Raw genomic sequence first — 17,542 nt, 5'->3', positions numbered from 1 at the left:
TTATGTTCACATGATGTACCTGAAAAGACTTAACTATAATTCTACTTAGAAGGTGAGTGGTTAGTGGCACACACTTATCACCCCAATATGTGGAAGGCTAAGATAGGAGGATGAATAAGTTCAAGTTGAGCCTGGGATGCACAGTGATTCCCTGGCCAGTTTAGACTACAGGAAAAGACCCTATCCAAAAAAAAAAAAAAAAAAAAAAAAAAAACTATTTAGAAAATACATTGAAAAAAATATATTACTTCAATTAAATACCATATTCAACTACTGCTTTGATATTATCACTACTCCTAACATTTAATTTTAATAATGGCTGATTGATAATGGTATTACTGTCATCCCTTCATACATGAGAAGTGGGAGACTCAGACACGGCTCTTGCCTATATTACAATGCATTGTAGGGAGTTCTAAGGGTGTTATATGTATTTATTAATAGCATTAATTAATAACATGGGATGATACTGATGCTACAATATTATTTAATAATGAGTACAAGAAGTTACTTTATTTTAAAAGCCAAGCCATGTATTACTATGAAACTAATAACTCACTAATATTAGATTTCTCATCATAAACATCTCTATAATTAGTTCTATATTTTACTTTAACTGGAATTGATTGTAAATGCAATGTAAACTCTAGTTTTCAGAGAAGTCATATAATTTTACTCACTACTAAATAAATCAATACTTTGGAGCACCATCCATTAAGCTATGTCATTAAATCTGAAAATATATGACCAAAACATAAATGACTGCTAAACCTCTCCTTTTTTTCAAGGATTATAAATTGGAATCTTTATCAAGTCTCCATGAATGTTATAATTTATTTTGATTTAAAGCAAATGAATTTATTTGAAAAAGTTAAATCACATGTTGAATATGTAGCACTTCTACAACAGTCACATTAAGAAAAAAAAACAAACAAACAAACAAAAAAAAAACCAAAACCCAAAACTGGAAATCCTGTATAAGATGAATCTGGTCAGTCATATTGTCAACTTGGCATACCTGGGAAGAAGAACCTCAGTTGAGGAAATGCCTCAATTGGATTGGCCTGTAGGTAGGTTTGTGGGGCATTTTCTTGATTGCTGATTGAAATGGGAGGGCCCAGCCTGCTATGGGCAGCTGGTGCTGCCCCTGGTCCACTGGGCTTGGGCTGAGCCAGCCAGAGGAAGGCAGCCAATAAGAATTGTTCTTCCATGATCTCTGCTTCAGTTTCTGCCTTTAGGTCTTGGCTCTCTGTGTAGCCTGTAAGCCAAGTAAACTCTTTCTTCTCCAAGTTGCTTTTGGCCATGGTGTTTTATCACAGCAACAGAAAGCAAACTAGAAAAGGTATCTTAGGAAAAAGAGAGACAGGTTCACGCTAGACTTGGTAATAACCTTTCATATTCTCAAATAGAGTTTAAGAAAATGAAAATGCTCACATAGAGTCATTGAATGGCAACATTCACATTAAGGTTCAATGGGAATGGCTCATTAATTTTTTTGGTTGCCCTGCTCTCTGACAATGAACTTCAATTGAAATCAAAGTGTAAGGACATGAATTGTCCATTCTAGTTCCCTTAAACATTGTTAGACAAGAATGGCAGCAAAGACTTTGGTTCTGTTCCTGTAAGGGTGTGGATGATACAAACTCCTCTTCCTCTGTGTCCATATGCTTATTAAAAGGGTATATAGACACTTTAAAACACAGATAAAATGATGTTTTGCGATGCTCCAAATGAGAATAATTTCAATGATTAGCTTTTTTTTTTTTTTGTTTTTTGTTTTTTGTTTTGTTTTCTGATACAGGGTTTCTCTGTGTTAGCTCTTAACATCCATTTGTAGGTGTGAGTCTCAACCCAGCTTACTCTATGTCTGCACAGTGGCAATTGTCATTTGGTAGTGCCTAGAGATATTTTTGGTTGTAGTAATTGAAGATGAGGGATGCAAGTAGCATCCAGTGAGTGGAACCCATTAAAAGCCCTACCATGTATAGGACTGCTTTCCACAACAGAATCATGTGGTTCAAAATGCCAGTGCTTGGGAAGTTGAACAAATTCTGTTTATATTGATAAATGTTACACAAGTTCCAACTGTTTAAATAATGTAGTATATATATATATATATATATATATATATATATGCACACATATATGTATACACACATATATGGCTCTCTCAAGAATGTTAGGATGTTTTTCTATGTGAAGGAAATTAAATTCAACTACTTGTAAAATCCATTAGGCTATCTGCTTCCCATGTAGGCTGCCATACGGCACTCCATGGTGTTAATGATAGTAGTAAACACAGGAGCTAACAGTATACAACAAATCTCTGAGTGATCATGCAGAGGCAAGAAGGACTCTATTGCTAGTTCCATGACCAAGTGGGTGCAGAATAGTTGGACGATGAAGGACAAAGAAGGAAAAAATTTTCAGCTTTTATATATTAAAAACAGAATTTCCTAATTATTCTTGCATCTGTGACTTGGTTTCTTGGCCGCAGCTACAGTTTCAGGGTTAGATTACATTTATATAGGTTAGATGGCTCCTGTTTATTGTAGCAAATACCTGAGATCATTGGCTTAGAAAGAGGAAAGGCCTGTGTTAGCTCACAGCTTTGGAGGTGTCTGTCCATGGTGAGTTGGTACCAATGCTGTTCTGCCTTGTGGGAGAGCATTAGATCATGGTGGGAGTGCATGATGGAAGACGCATGGAAGCTTCTGGACACGAGTGGTGGTGGTTGCGGAGCTACAGGTTGCACTTATTGCCACCGAATAGTACACTGAAAAATGGTTTAAATGGCAAAATTTGCTCGTAGTTTTGGCTTAATTATTATAGCACTATAATATACTTGACAGTTGGTAAGACAAGAGTTACAGTTTTGCTGCTTTTCAAATATTTTTCACAATTATGCAATGTCTATTTCATATGAATTTTAAAATCAATTCACTTCTATTTTTGTAACTGAAATTACATTTAACTCACACATAAATCTATCTGGGAAAAAAGCAATTACTTCCTAGGAAATTCTGTTTAATTACACTATTTTTAGATTGTAATTATAGAAGAATTAACTTTGGTATGAAGAAAATTCTTATTAATAAAACTGCTTGGTATTTTTTGTGATTACAATCTCTCCTTTCCATAATTCTTACAAGTAAGTGTCTCTTCCATTGTAACACCTGAGTGAGTCTGTTTTACTCTAATGTTAGTTACATGTTCACTAGCTTTGTCTATTACACCGTGTATCAAGACTTCATTAATTTTATCTTTGTTTATAAAAATATTTGATTTCCATGAAATAAAAAGGGACTCTCTGTTCCCTAAAAGTAGACAATGATCATTTAGGTCTTTATATACTTTCCTATTAGGCAAGCACACACATTTAAACTGGAAGCTTAGATGTGCCAGGGTCTTTTTTTCCTTTAATCCCCATAATTATTTTAACCTGATTTTCATGGAGAATAGATTTTTATAGCCAAGAGCAAGCAGCTTTTATAGGAGAAATGAAAATGAAAGAATACAATAAGACTATTGTACCACATTGTTGATACCATAGATAATACTTGGTTGCTTCCAGATATTTTTTTTTTAGAAGGCTCCTTGTGCTATCTACTGTGACCATTTCTCAATTATGGCATTTGGTTAAATCAAGGTCTCTTACAATGAAATACTTGGTATCTGGGAAGCGCCGGTACTTACTAGCAAGTGTCTGGCCTTGTCCCACCAATGCCACCCTACCATCTCACTGTCCCTGCCTGCCAGAGAACATGCATATGGAAACTTCTCCTCAGAGGGTTATGACAAATTGTAAATTATAGAAATTCAGCTAGTTCTTTGTTTATCAAAATAATCCTTTGTTTAACAAAGGTGGACATGCATCCAATAGACTCTCTGTTGCCTTGGGCTTTCTGTGAATTGCTTTTACTAATGAAGTTTTAGGAAGTGAAGACTCTGCCCCCACCCCACCATGTGCACACACACAGTGGCAGAGAAGCGCACACTTAGCCGTTGCTTTTCTGTCCCCCTCCCCTGTAATGACATAGCACTTGAGGACTATGCCTCTGCTTTTACTGCAGTCACTCACTCATAGATCTGAGTTCCAGAGCACTGAGCAACTCCCCCTGAACATGAGTTCACTGGGGTCAGATGCGCTGTTTTTTTTCACCTCACCCCCTCCCACGTCTAGCAGAGCATCTGTGAGCTATACAGCAGGGAACAAAAGGTAATCTGTGCGATGAATGAAACGAAGCACATCTGCTCAGATACCACAAATATTAGTTTTAATTTCCCTTTCAAGGCAAGAATGCTAGTTCCATAATATTGTTAATAAAAAGGATTGTTAGCATAAATGGCTCTGCTCCTGTATCTTTCCTAGAATGCTAATTTGACATTTGCTCAGGAGCTAGATCCAGTTTGAATGTGGAGAGACAGAAGCTGCCAGTCCTCAATGGATAGCCATTGCCTTCAGAAACCATGGCATTTACAATGCTTCTTTATTACTCTGCCTCTGTGACTCACATGAAAGTATCCGAAGGCTCCGGGTGGAAGCTTTTAAAGGAAGAACGTGAGGTTTAGCTGACATACCTGAATTAGAGAAAGGAGTTACAAGAAATGTATAGTCATCAAAATATGCATGCATGTATATATGCATGCACGTGTGGCAGGGCCCACACAATACACTCGGCACCACCTTAAGTCACCCTAAGGTATTCCTGGTAGAGTTTCTTGCTGATCATTTTAACCACAGTCTGAGTCATGTCTGCCTGCCTGCACTGTAAAGTGATCTCCCTTTATTAGATGGAGTCTTGAATGAAGGGTGGGTGGTGGGGACTGTGCCTTCCTAAGGTCAATATCCTGTCTCTCCATCACCTCCCTACTCTCTGCAGACTGTGTAAGTGTAGGGGGATGGGGCAGGGGGAGGTCTGACAGGATGCCCTGGAGAGGGAGCAGAGTGTTTATACCACACTTTTCTTGGTTCATCAAGAGACTTTCCACTAAAACTGCTATAAGACCTAAACATTATTATGGGAACCTTCCAAATGTTTCTTTACTTTCCTGTTTACAGACTGAGAAAATCAACATGACACTTGGAAGCACCATCTGTAGATATGGGAGTTTTAGCATCTCCAGGAACATCATAGGTTCTGGGGAAGTAGTTTTGATAGATATAAAAGTAAGTTATAAATTACTTTTAGAGTACATGTGTAGATATTCTGACAAAATTATTTACACATAGGCATGACCTCAATGAACTTGAAATAATAGGCCAACAACTGAACAGTTGTATAGTCAAATTAGAGATAAAGATAAGTTTGATAGTGATAAAAATCAAAAGACTGTTAAGATAAAATGCTCTGTATGCCTAGCAATGGGTTGTTGAGTTTAATGCACAGAAACTGTTGATTTGAAATAACCGGTGGTGAGTATATGTCTCCATCAACAAAAAGCAGGTAAGGAGGATTAAGGACTAGAGGTTGTTTTCTCATGTCCTTAGAAGTATGCACAGCTGGTAATATTTGGCTTGTGTCCTTAAAGTATCAAACTGTTCTGAGGTTAAGTCTACCAAGTCCAGTAAGAAGGACCTCACTTATTTAAAGGGAAAGAGGAAGCTTTTACCAAACTGTTCTGAAGTTAAGTCTACCAAGTCCAGTAAGAAGGACCTCACTTATTTCAAGGGAAAGAGGCAGCTCTAAATGAAGTTGAGGTGTAGGAAGGGTCTGCACCCTCTAAATGCAACAGTGTCTCTGTCTTCTTACCAAAATTTTTATCATAAAGAAGGACGGGGTGACATGCTGGATTTCACTAGCAGTCCTGAAAATCGGGACATAATAGTGCTTAGTTTGATTACAGGCTAGAATCTATGCAAGGTATTAGATGTTATCTCTTCATGGATATGTGCTTAGTAAAAATGTACATGTGACATTTTTTTTAAAAAAGATTTATTTATTTATTATGTATGCAATATTCTGCCTACATGTATCCCTGCAGGCCAGAAGAGGGTGCCAGATCTCATTACAGATGCTTGTTGTGAGCCACCATGTGGCTGCTGGGAATTGAACTCAGGACCTTTGGAAGAGCAAGCAGTGCTCTTAACCTCTGAGCCATCTCTCCAGCCCTGGACATGAGTGGGAGCAATGAAGGGTGAGGGTCAAGGGAAAGAGAGCGGGAGATCCCAGCTGGATCAAGAACAGAGAGGGAGAACAAGGAATAGGAGACCATGGTAAATGAAGACCACATGAGGAAAGGAAGAAACAAAGTGCTAAAGAGGCCCACAGAAATCCACAAAGATACCCCCACAAAAGACTGCTGGCAATGGTCGGGAGACAGCCGGGACTGATCTACTCTGGTGATGGGATGGCCAAACACCCTAATAGTTGTGCCAGAAACCCCATGCAAGGTCTGAGGAATCTGGATGCAGAGATCCATGGCTAGGCCCTGAGTGGAGTGCTGGTAGTCTAATTAGCGAGAAAGAGGAGGGTTTATATGAGCGAGAATTGTTGAAACCAAGGTTGGATAAAGCACAGGGACAAATAGCCAAACGAATGGAAACACATGAACTATGAACCGAAGGCTGAGGGGCCCCCAACTGGATCAGGCCCTCTGAATAGGTGAGACAGTTGATTGGCTTGATCTGTTTGGGAGGCATCTAGGCAGTGGTACCACGTCCTGGGCTCATTGCATGAGTTAGCTGTTTGAAACCTGGGACTTATGCAGGGAAGCTTGGCTCAATCTGGGAGGAGGGGACTGGACCTGCCTGGACTGAGTCTATCAGGTCAATCTCAGTCCTCAGGGGAGGCCTTGCTCTGGAGGAGGTGGGAATGGGGGGTGGGCTGGGGGGAAGGGGAGGGGGCAGGAAGGGGGAGAACAAGGGAATCTGTGGCTGTTATGTAGAACTGAATAGTATTGCAAAATAAAATAAAATAATAATTGAAAAAATGTACATGTGAATAATCAGAATAGTTCACAACTGATTAAAAACTCAATGTACCAGTGAGCAACTGCCTCCTTAGAGAGGGACTCAGGAAGCAGGATGAAAGAGACACTTGCTTTTTCGTTATATATCCTTTTGTGCTTTCAGGACTTCATATTGTGCATAAACATTTTCTGCTAAGAAGAATTTATTTTTTTACGAGTTTGAAGCAAGTGAGTCCATTTTCCTCATTTAAAAAAAAATCCCAAATCCAAAAAAAAAAAAAAAAACTTAGAAAAGGATTTGTATCCTTCTCTCTCCTCACTTTTCTCAAATATTTGACATCCATCAGTATAGGAACCTGGAAGATCATATTAAGTGAGAGAATTTGATTTCTGTATGTAACTATGGCAACACATTCAATTCACAAACCAAGACTTATTTAAATATATTCCAAATCTTGTATAGAAAATAAGCAATATTACAAAATATACTTCTTGATATCTTTCAGACAGCACAGCTAAAGCTTGGTGCACTACTGATTGGCACAAGGTTACAGACTTAATCCACCAACAAGGTAAATTACAGCAACACTTCTACTCTGTAGTCATTCAAACTAATGAACTGTTTCAGTCCTTCCTGGAAGCCATGGTTGGCAGGATTTACACACTGGTTACAATAATGTACAACATTAAACATAAATGCCATTTATAGAAGAGAGTTGTTCAAAAGGCCATTTGTACTGTCCCCAATATGCCTTAATCAGTTGATAATTTATGGTAATATTTTATGTACTCAAGCACCCATTTGAAATAAAATAGTGCTACAGAAAATGATGCTTTGGGGGGAAGTCAGGCTCTAAGGCTGGAAAAAGCACTTCTTACATTTGTAATGGACTTTCTTGTTAAATGATGGCTGAATCCTTTGGTAGTTTTATCTCATCACCTAGGAAATACCATAAATTGTAGAGACTTGAATTAGCACCCACTGATGGTCTCACAGGTCTAGAAGTGAGGAGTCTGGGTTCAGCATGTCGGGGTTCTTTGCTTGGCCCCTCAAAGGGATGAAATTCCAGTGTCGTCATTTCTGATGTATTCTCACAGGGAGCCTAGAGCCTCTTCTCAGCTCAAGAGGTTGTGGCAGGAGGCACTTCCTTGTGGAATAGAAGGCCCTTGCTCTCTGTTGCATTCCTCGCCCTGTGTCTGCTCTATCCTCAAAGTTTACAATGAAAAATTTACTTTGAATCAACTCCCAGTCACACTGGAATCCTTCTTTGAGAAACTGGATTAGATCAGGATCACCCAAATAATTGTCTTATTAGGCAAAAGACTTGTGATGTCAATTATAGCTTTAACACCCCTTCACAGCCTTGCTTTGATTATTATTTTTAATTAATTAATCTAGAGAAATAGGGTCCCCAAAGCCAGCAGAAGAGTCAGAGACAGGCCTTGTTCCCACTGTTAGTCCCACAAGAAGACCAAGCTACACAACGGTAACATATATGCAGATGAGTTTTTAATTGAACAACTGAGAGATGGCACGTGTGAAGCAGGGGTATGGAGGGGAAATCTTGGGAGCATGAGTTTTACCACCATCATCTAAGCCAGTGGTTCTCAACCCCTTTGTGTGTGTGTGTGTGTGTGTGTATGTGTGTGTGTGTGTGTGTGTGTGTGTGTGTGTGTGTGTGGTGGTGGTGGTGGTTTGAATGACTCTTTCACAGAGCTAGCATATCAGATACCCTGCATATCAAATGTTGATTATTCATAACAACAGCGAAATTAAAGTTATAAATGAACAACGAAAATAATTTTATGGTTGGGGGTCACCACGGCATGAGGAACTGTATTAAAGGGTCACAGCATGAGGAAGGCTGAGAACCACTGATAGTTGTTCCCCACCTCCTTGGCTCTCCAACATTTGAGTATCCTCTTAGGAGAATTAAAGCAGGGGACACACAACATGGCACTTTATTCATATGAGACGTTTAAGTGATAAATGACAAATAACCTTGAAGATATAGGTGTAAAAAAGCATTCAGTGTATCTATATATACTTTATAGTTTGGATTCTTGAAGCTCATGAAGAAAAAATAAATAGCTTAAAGTTACATGGTAGTCCTGCCTTCATATTCTAGGTCCAAGACTAGTAAACTATAGAATTTAAGATCTGCAATATATTGAGTATCATGATTTCCTGTTTAAGTATCATATTGCAAAATTTATAAGAGGGTTTATTTTTTAAAACATATGCATCAATATATCCTATAAAGAAGGCGATGGCTCTTCTGTTATAGGAAGCTGAACAGGTAACTATGTTTACAATAATAAGACCACAATATGAAAATGATTTAAGTACACTTTTCTGTGGAGAATTTTTTTTAAAAAAGCAAAACTATTGTGATTCTTTATGTGAATTCAATAAATGTAATGTGATAAATTTAGGAGGTTTAAAAGCTAAGCCAACATTTAATTTGCTATCATGATGCTCTATGTGTTTTTAATGAGGATGTTGGTGTGTGTCTGGACTTAATAATCTTATACACTGAGTAAGGGATGGCCACACTTCTTGGTCACCAGAACATGGCTGGTTCAAGTAAAAAAAAATGCTTAAGGAAAAATTCAATACAACACATAATAAACTGAATATAACCTCAGCTTCTAATAGCCTAAAGAGAATGCTTTGTTTCTTATGGGACAAGACACAGTTGAACTTGTCCTTCTCTCAAAGTTTTAAACCCTGTGGAAGTTGTAGGATAAATATGATCTGTAAAGACATACTGAGAGCGGATGTTTATAGTCCTGTTGGAGGTAAGGAGGAGAAGACCCTTGGTCCTTCCTCATTTTATAAATGAGGAGAGTAAATCTGAGAATGTAGGGGGCTTTCCTAAGCACCCCGTTTGAACAATGACTGAACAGAAACATGAATGTGGATCTTTTGATTTGAATCTAGTATTCATTTTAGTTTACCAATGGCGTTATAGCATTCTTTCATAAATACTGCTATTTCTACCACTGTGGGAAGTGTTTTGATGTAGCGGCATAGAAAACAGAGAGATGGTGTATTGAATCCTACCCCATTCCTAAGGTTGGACCCCGCCTTGATTTTCACTTCCTCAGCCTCCATTTCTAGTCTTATATGGCCATTCTTACTGAATTCACTAACCTGTACTTGATCATTTTCTTTGGTCTGGACCTTTGCAACATGTGGCAAGATTTGTGTCACTCCAGGGATGGGGTAATATGAGTGGTCTGCCCACTCAATAGTAAGCACAGCAATCATTTGTTTCTACTGAGACTAATAGAATATTTGGGGGTGGTGGTGGTGGATATATTATCATTGGATGTATTTTCTAGAAGATAGAGACACTAAAATAGATTCACTTTAGTTACTTTTTAAAATTGTAAATAGATAGTAATGCCTCCTGTGATGTTGACCTAGACTAAAATATAGGAATCCCATGAGAACTACTGATGCCTGTAACACTTTAGTTTCTTTAGAAAGTGTTCTATATGAAAGAAAAAAAGTGGAGGGGGGGACCATAACATTTGACAGTGGATATTCTTTTTTATATAAAAACCTTTGGAATTGTTTATAAAATGTAGTCTTAAAGTATCACAAGGAAAACAACTTCAGTAAGACAGCTTTGTTAGAACTTGGATCTTAGGGACTTCTCTGGGTTTATTATGAGATTTTTAAGCTCAGTGTGTTCCCAGGAACAAAGTCATTTTAGCTTTGTTTCTCTCAGTCTTCATAGAGACATGTACATCCAACTCATTATGTATTTCACGTAGAAGCAGGCTACACTGGGATTCATATACTGCAGCAAATCTAGACAATGCTAGCAAGGCAAATTACCTAATCTGGGTAAACATTAGTAAATCCGTCTCTAAAATGGAATGGAGTAAGAGTAGTTAGCTTTAAGAATCATTACGGGGATTAAAATTAGTAGCTCTGTGCTGGCATGTATTATAAATACTGAAGGCTAAAAGAGATGGCTCATCTCTTAGTACATTTGGTATCCACTACTCTTCCAGAGGACCTGAGTTCAGTTCCCAGCACTTGTGTCCATTGGCTCACAACCACCTGTAACTCCAGCTCCATGGAACCCAACGCACTTTTTAGGCTCCTTAGGTACCCACACACATGCACACATACCTACACACAGACACACAGACACACAGACACAAATTAAAAAATAAGAGCTGGGCACTGGTGGTGCACACCTTTAATCCCGACAGTCAGGAGGCAGGAGCAGGCAGATCTGTGAGTTCAAAGCCAGCCTGGTCTACAGAGTGAGTTCCAGAACAGCCAGGGCTACATAGAGAAACCCTGTCTCAAAAAAAAAACAATAATAATAAACTTTAAAAATGTTCAGCATCTTTGTTATCATTATCCAGTGCCTGAAAGAGTTTTTTTCTTTAATACAACCTTCTTCACATTTTCTATTTTTCTTGACCACAGAACATGAAAACATTGCTATAGGTATTTAAGGAAATCAACTTCATTGTGACTAAGATTGTTTTTAGTAATTTTTTTTAAGGGCACTAGATGGCGACCTTGACCTTTAATTAAAAAAAGTTTCATTACTACTTTTGCTCCAACCGAAGTACCGCTACAGATTTAGAAGAAACAAGGGTAATGCTACACCTCACAGCTGGATTGCTGGAATCCCACCATGTCTAGGTTTTCAGCTTTGAAGCTGGAACCAGAATGGCAGAGTAACCAATATCATGACATCACAGCCTTGAAGTGGGACTTCCATACTGCCCTGGACTTGGAGTTGGCCTTCAGCCTTTCATCTTCCTCCTTTATAATATAAGGTCTTTGGGTGAGGTCAGCTTATCAGACTTTCCTTGTGATCTAAATTACATATTTTTAAACTAATGAACAAGATTTTTTTCCCAAGCAGGCACCAAACATTATTTAAGTTAAAAGTGACTCACTTAAAAATTAGTTTAATTTAGGAAGTGGTGGGTTTAGAGTTCTGACATACATGTAGCATCCTGGCTTAAATGGTCCCTTTAATAGGCAGAAGAAGCCCTTAAAAATTGTCTTTGTTGCTGACAGAATAAGATATGGGGAGAGTTCTCAAGAATCTTTAGGAAACTATTTTGATTTTTCAGTAAGTAATGTTGAAAGTGTGCCCTAGGCTTTTAAACATGATAGAGGTTCCCCCCGCCATGGGGTATATTTTTAAAATTACCCATTATTTTGAGTATTTCTAAAAAGGATTGTAGCAGATTCCGTTTTCACACATAGTGGTGATGCAGAAAGTAACCACAGACAACTGAGTCTGGGTGGAGGTATCTGCTTTCCTTAAGAAACCTAGATGTGTGCTTAATAGTTCTAATCTAATGTAGTCAGGTGAGGAAAGCTAGCACTAGGTAACAGAAGAATTTCCAAAAGAAAATGTATTTTAGGGTTTATTTAAAAGCCAAAGCATATGATTGCTTTCCTTTTATGTATTGTTTCAGACCAGGTAGTATACTTACTTATTTTTTGTAAGTAAAAGTCACACACTATTTTTCTTTTTAAAGGAAAGTGATTACTAGGAAAGAGAAACTCTGGATTTTAGTTGCATCTACTAAAATTTGTTAACTTGTTCATTACCTGAAAGAATGTCCCACCCCATTCACTAAATAAATGGAAAACAATGATTTTTTCTTTTTATAAAACATGCTTTCTGCCGGGCAGTGGTGGCGCACGCCTTTAATCCCAGCACTCGGGAGGCAGAGCCAGGCGGATCGCTGTGAGTTCGAGGCCAGCCTGGGCTACCAAGTGAGCTCCAGGAAAGGCGCAAAACTACACAGAGAAACCCTGTCTCGAAAAAACAAAAACAAACAAACAAACAAAAAAAACATGCTTTCTGTGGTGTACAACAGATATCTTTAAAATGTAGTAATTACTAAATACTCGGGATCAAAGTCTGTAATAATTCCGTCAGCACTGGCCGGATGAGGGGTGCACAGATAAGGGAGAAACAAAGATGAATACAGTTGCAGTTCCCAAACTCACTGGGAGCGTGAGGCAGCAGTTGAGCAGCTGCAGAAGCCGCTTCAGAGCCCTGAAAGATGATATTTGGGTGCTCAACATACAATATTTAACTGGAGCAGATGAAATAAAATCCAGACTTTAAACTGTTCACAATCAATGCGCGGCCTTTCAATTTTCCCTAAACACTTGGCTTATCATGATATGCTCATCCAGCTTTCCCTCCAATTGTTTTAGTCCACAATTTCCAGTAAAGTTATGCGCTACTCAAACTCGGAATTGCTATCATTGCTGTTGCCCTGTTGGTCATTCTTATTAGTGAAGGTCTCGACCTCAGTACTTGACAGTGAGGAGTGATGCACACACATGCGCTTTCTCTCATGACCACATCCAGGCGTGCAGAGCGGAAAAGAAGGAAATGGCGAAATGAAAGATAGGTTTCTTTAGGTTCTTTAGGTTGTCTAAAGGCAATTTAATATTTATGAAATGTCTCTCTCTCTCTCACTCACACACACACACACACACACACACATTCTCTCTCTCTCTCTCTCTCTCTCTCTCTCTCTCTCTCTCTCTCTCTCTCTCTCTCTCTCTCTCTCTCTCTCAGGATCCAGTTACAAGCACTGCGTCATCCTCGAGAGATCACATGGTAATTGTTGCTATTTCAAGGATCAAGTGTCATAAAGCACCCCATCCCACTCCCTTCTTTTGGTACCATATAGCCTAGAAGAGTGACTGTGATGGAGTGAGCACAGGCTCTCTGGTCCAACCCTCCGTAGAAACCAGGCTCTCGGTGGGGTGGCGCGCTCGCTACTCTCACCAAGCGACTGGGAAAGGGGGACGAGGGAGGGGGGGTCTCAGGGGAGGAAGGGCGACTCTAATTGGTTTCTCAATGAAAGATAATCACCTATTCCCCAGAGACGCTAGGGATTAGCACTCTGCCTCTCCTCTGCTTCCTTTTAGACGCCTCATCCTCCCCTCGGAGCTTCTAGTCCATTCAGCAGAAGCGATCGCAGGAGCGGGGCCGCACTCAGTGCTCCGGGCTGAGCGCCCCAGACCCTGGTCGCTGCGCTCCTCTGCCGTCCCCGTCGCCCGCGCGCCGCGGGAGGAAAAGTTTCGAGAAGGGGGATCTGGCTTCACCATAAAAAAAAAATGAGCGAACTGGAGGAAGACTTTGCGAAGATTCTCATGCTCAAGGAGGAGAGGATCAAAGAGCTGGAGAAGCGGCTGTCAGAGAAGGAGGAAGAAATCCAGGAGCTGAAGAGGAAGCTCCACAAATGCCAGTCGGTGCTGCCGGTGCCCTCCACCCACATCGGCCCGCGGACCACCCGGGCACAGGGCATCTCCGCGGAGCCGCAGACTTACAGGTCCTTCCACGACCTGCGCCAGGCGTTCCGGAAGTTCACCAAATCCGAGAGGTAGGCGCAGGGCGTCGCGGGGCAGGGGCCACTCTCTCCCGGCGCCCGTGGGGACTGCGCTCGGGGCCGGGGAAGGGGGTGGGGTGGGGGCTGCGGCTCCGGGCTAGCGCAGGGCGCCCCCTGCTCGCCGTGGCGGTCCGGGAAGGGGAAGTGTTTATTTTTGTTTCTGCGCATCACGTGCTGTGGTTGTCTCCGGCGGGCTGGGAAAGGCGAGCTCTTCGCGGAGACGCGCCCCTGTGGCGTGGGGGTGGGGAGAAGGACCTCGGAAAGTTTGCTACCCTGCGCTCGACGGCGCGGGCTGCTGCCTCTCCTCGGGGCGTCCACACAGGGACTGAACCCTGACCGTCCTTGGGCCTGGAGAATTTCCCAGAGGCCATCCCTGGACCCAGGCCTCGGAGTGACCTGAGGCTGGCTGAGGTCGAGTTCAGTTTAGGGACAGAGTCTGTCGGGATACAGTGAGCTTTGCCAAGAGGGCTCTGGCCGGGTTGGTGCGGACCGGGGGCTGGGCTCCACCCCATAGATCCAGCCTCCGGCAAGGGATTGGGAGGGAAGGGTTATTCACAGGGTCACTTTCAGGGGAGCTGTGATGTCATCAAGAGAAGGCCCAGAAACCCCACCTCTGGGTACTCATTAGCTCTACTTCTGCCGCTTCCACAAGTGCCACTCTTTGTCGCCCTGAGCTTGGTGGAGGTTGGGTCACCTTGCACGTGGGGCAACCCAGTGCAAGGGGGACAGGCGTCTGTTTGCTTCAATTTCAATCCCTTCTTGGAAAAGTTGGGGTAGGGAGGGAAGGCGAGTGCTTTCTCTGGGCGCCACCTCGCTTCTCCCTTTTCTTCCTCCCTGGCATTTTTAAGAGCCAAATTCTTCCATTTCAAAGTTGTGTGGCTTCTTCGGGGGTGTTCAGAGGAGGCTGGGTGGATTTGGGCCACAGTAGGAAGATTTTGCACTCCATGCCGCCGCCTTCGCGGAGAAGGCTGATCGATCGGTTGCAGCGTTAAAGCCCTGTGGACATTAGGGAGAGGAAGCGCAGACTCCAAAGCCCATTACTGGCTTTTAGTCTCTGGAAGTGCAGGGCCGAAAGTGCCTTTCTCAGGATATTGAATATTCCATTAGGCGTGCCTTCATGCCCGCCTACCTCTTACCCTTTCCCTCTCTTAGATCACTTGGTGTCTGACTTTGGGGCCCTCGGGGGACTACTACACCCCCCCCCCCACACACACACAGAGACACACTTAGCCCTCTTGCTTTGAGGCTAGCTCTTCTAAAGAGCAAGACTTACCATAGGTCCCCTCTGGGCCAGTTGCAAGGCCCCCAAGGGCCCTGCACCTCCACTGTACTGTACCGAATCCCTAGAGTATTGATCACAACGTGGGCAGGCAAAACGGACAACGCGGGCGGGGGGGGGGGGGGCTCCCAAGCTGTCAGAAGACCCAGAGCTGGGAGTGGGTGGGAATAACCAAACAGGAATCCCCTGAAGGGAAGAATACCACTTGCAGGCTCTTCTGAACACGGATCTCAGACAGCTATCAGATACACCGAGTCACCTTCCACTTTTGAAGTGACTGCTGGTACCTTTTGGCTCAGCCTGCCTTGGAAGTTCCTATTGCCCTGAACGAGGCCACTCCCCTCCCACTTGGGCTGAAACTGCAGAGTTAGTCTTTGGCCTGGCCCTAGGTTGGGAAGCCGCTGCAGTCTTGCCTCCGCCGCCCGGCTGTGCATTCCGCGGCCGCTGCCCTGCCCGGCGCTCAGCAGCTGGAATCAATCTGCCCACCTCCTTAAGAAGCCACTTCATCAGCGGTCACCAGGCAGCTGCTTGCCTCCCAGGGCTGCCGGTTGGAGCTTTATCGCATTTTTGAAATTTCAGATTTCGTGTCTGGGCTGTGCCTCTTAGAGTAACAGTACTGCTTCAGAGCAGAGAGGAAATTCTCACCGGGGTCTGGAGAGGAGGACTGGAGAAAACCCGCTTTCCCAGAGCCTGCTCTCCAGGCGCCAGCTTACAGAGACTCCCGCCCCCCCGCCCCCACCCCGCTCCCCCTGGCACGCATTCTCAAAGAATGTGAAGTTTTTGTATTTATGCAGAGGAAATGGCTTACATCTCGTATAAAATATCTCCCCTTTTGACCCCTCCCCCACTCCCACCCCAGCGTTTTCTTATTGAAGTAGGAACTTTCATCTCAAGAGTGCCTCATGTATAATAGAGATTAGGGGCACATTTATTTGTGTCTTGAACAAGTGTCTGGAGTACTTTCTACTTCCTCTCTGTCCTGATTTACACTGAACCGAGGTAAACGTTTTCCCACTTGTGCGTACTTTCAAGTTTTCAAAAGGAAGCATGCAGTTTATTTTCAGTAAGGTGACTCATTAGCATTTAAAGAATTTTGACAGGTATAATATATGGGCATAATATCCATTGGAATTAGGCACTCACTTAAAGAGACAGTACTAAATTTTCAACTGCAAGACACTCCTTGGTTTAGCTAAGAGGATAAACACTTAGAAAGGCATTTCTAAATTATGAGGGTTAATATCAAACATGATGCTTTCAGAATAAAAGAATACTTCCTGTATCTTAGGTGTTTTAGTTTAGGAAGCAGATAGTCCATCTCCAGTGACATACTGTGACTGAAACAGAATGCTTTATCGCAAAGCTAATGTTCAATTATCATTTGAATTATAGCTCTTAGTAATGAGGTTCATTTCAAATGTTATTAGGATACTCCAGCTTTATACTAAAAAGAAAATAATTTAGTTTGAATTAGGATGTTTTTGGGAAGGAGAACTACAAGAAGATTTTCCTATAAATTTATGCTTTAGAGAGAGTCTGTAATCTAAAAATAATTTACATAGTAGGTGGCAAAACATATCTTAAGCTTTTATTGTAGTGGAAGGAAATGGGAGAAATTATCTACTGCTGTAATCAACTCCATCCAATTATCCATATTTCCATGTGTCCACAGAGGATATAATGCTTGTTCCCCATTAAGAATGATCCAAGTATCTAAGGAATGCTTAGATGAAAATTATACCAGGGAAGAGGAAGATCTAAGCTCTCAAGCATAAGTATCAAGTGTACAGTCTGATGATCATGTTTAAAAAGAAAACATCTGACTTATTGCAGTTCTCATCTACAGACCCCTTAAGAAATGCTCTGTGGGGATCAAGCGATTAGCATTGAAAACTGCAGGCTCTTTCAGATGATGGCGACGATATTTCAAATTTATGTTTT

General features: G+C 41.6%; 1 protein-coding gene and 1 long non-coding RNA gene across 2 annotated transcripts in view; one reads left to right on the top strand and one right to left on the bottom strand.

Annotated features, from left to right (window-relative positions):
• Positions 1–12,317: 12,317 nt before the first annotated feature.
• Positions 12,318–13,932, bottom strand: LOC143271859 (uncharacterized). The gene is made up of 2 exons (XR_013049139.1): positions 13,806–13,932; positions 12,318–12,971 (listed from the first exon to the last, which is right to left on the bottom strand). It is a non-coding gene; the product is annotated as an uncharacterized LOC143271859 (long non-coding RNA).
• Positions 13,892–17,542, top strand: part of Prkg1 (protein kinase cGMP-dependent 1) — a 1,181,731-nt gene continuing 1,178,080 nt past the window's right edge. The window contains exon 1 of the mRNA XM_042262603.2: positions 13,892–14,316. Coding sequence (XP_042118537.1) covers positions 14,051–14,316 — 266 coding nt within the window. The 5' untranslated portion in view covers positions 13,892–14,050. The remainder of the gene's footprint in view (positions 14,317–17,542) is intronic.

The sequence above is a fragment of the Peromyscus maniculatus genome, chromosome 1 (assembly GCF_049852395.1).
Source record: "Peromyscus maniculatus bairdii isolate BWxNUB_F1_BW_parent chromosome 1, HU_Pman_BW_mat_3.1, whole genome shotgun sequence".
Taxonomy (NCBI): domain Eukaryota; kingdom Metazoa; phylum Chordata; class Mammalia; order Rodentia; family Cricetidae; genus Peromyscus; species Peromyscus maniculatus.
The sequence above is the reverse complement of the archived record's forward strand: the minus strand, read 5'-3'. Positions and strand labels throughout refer to the sequence as shown.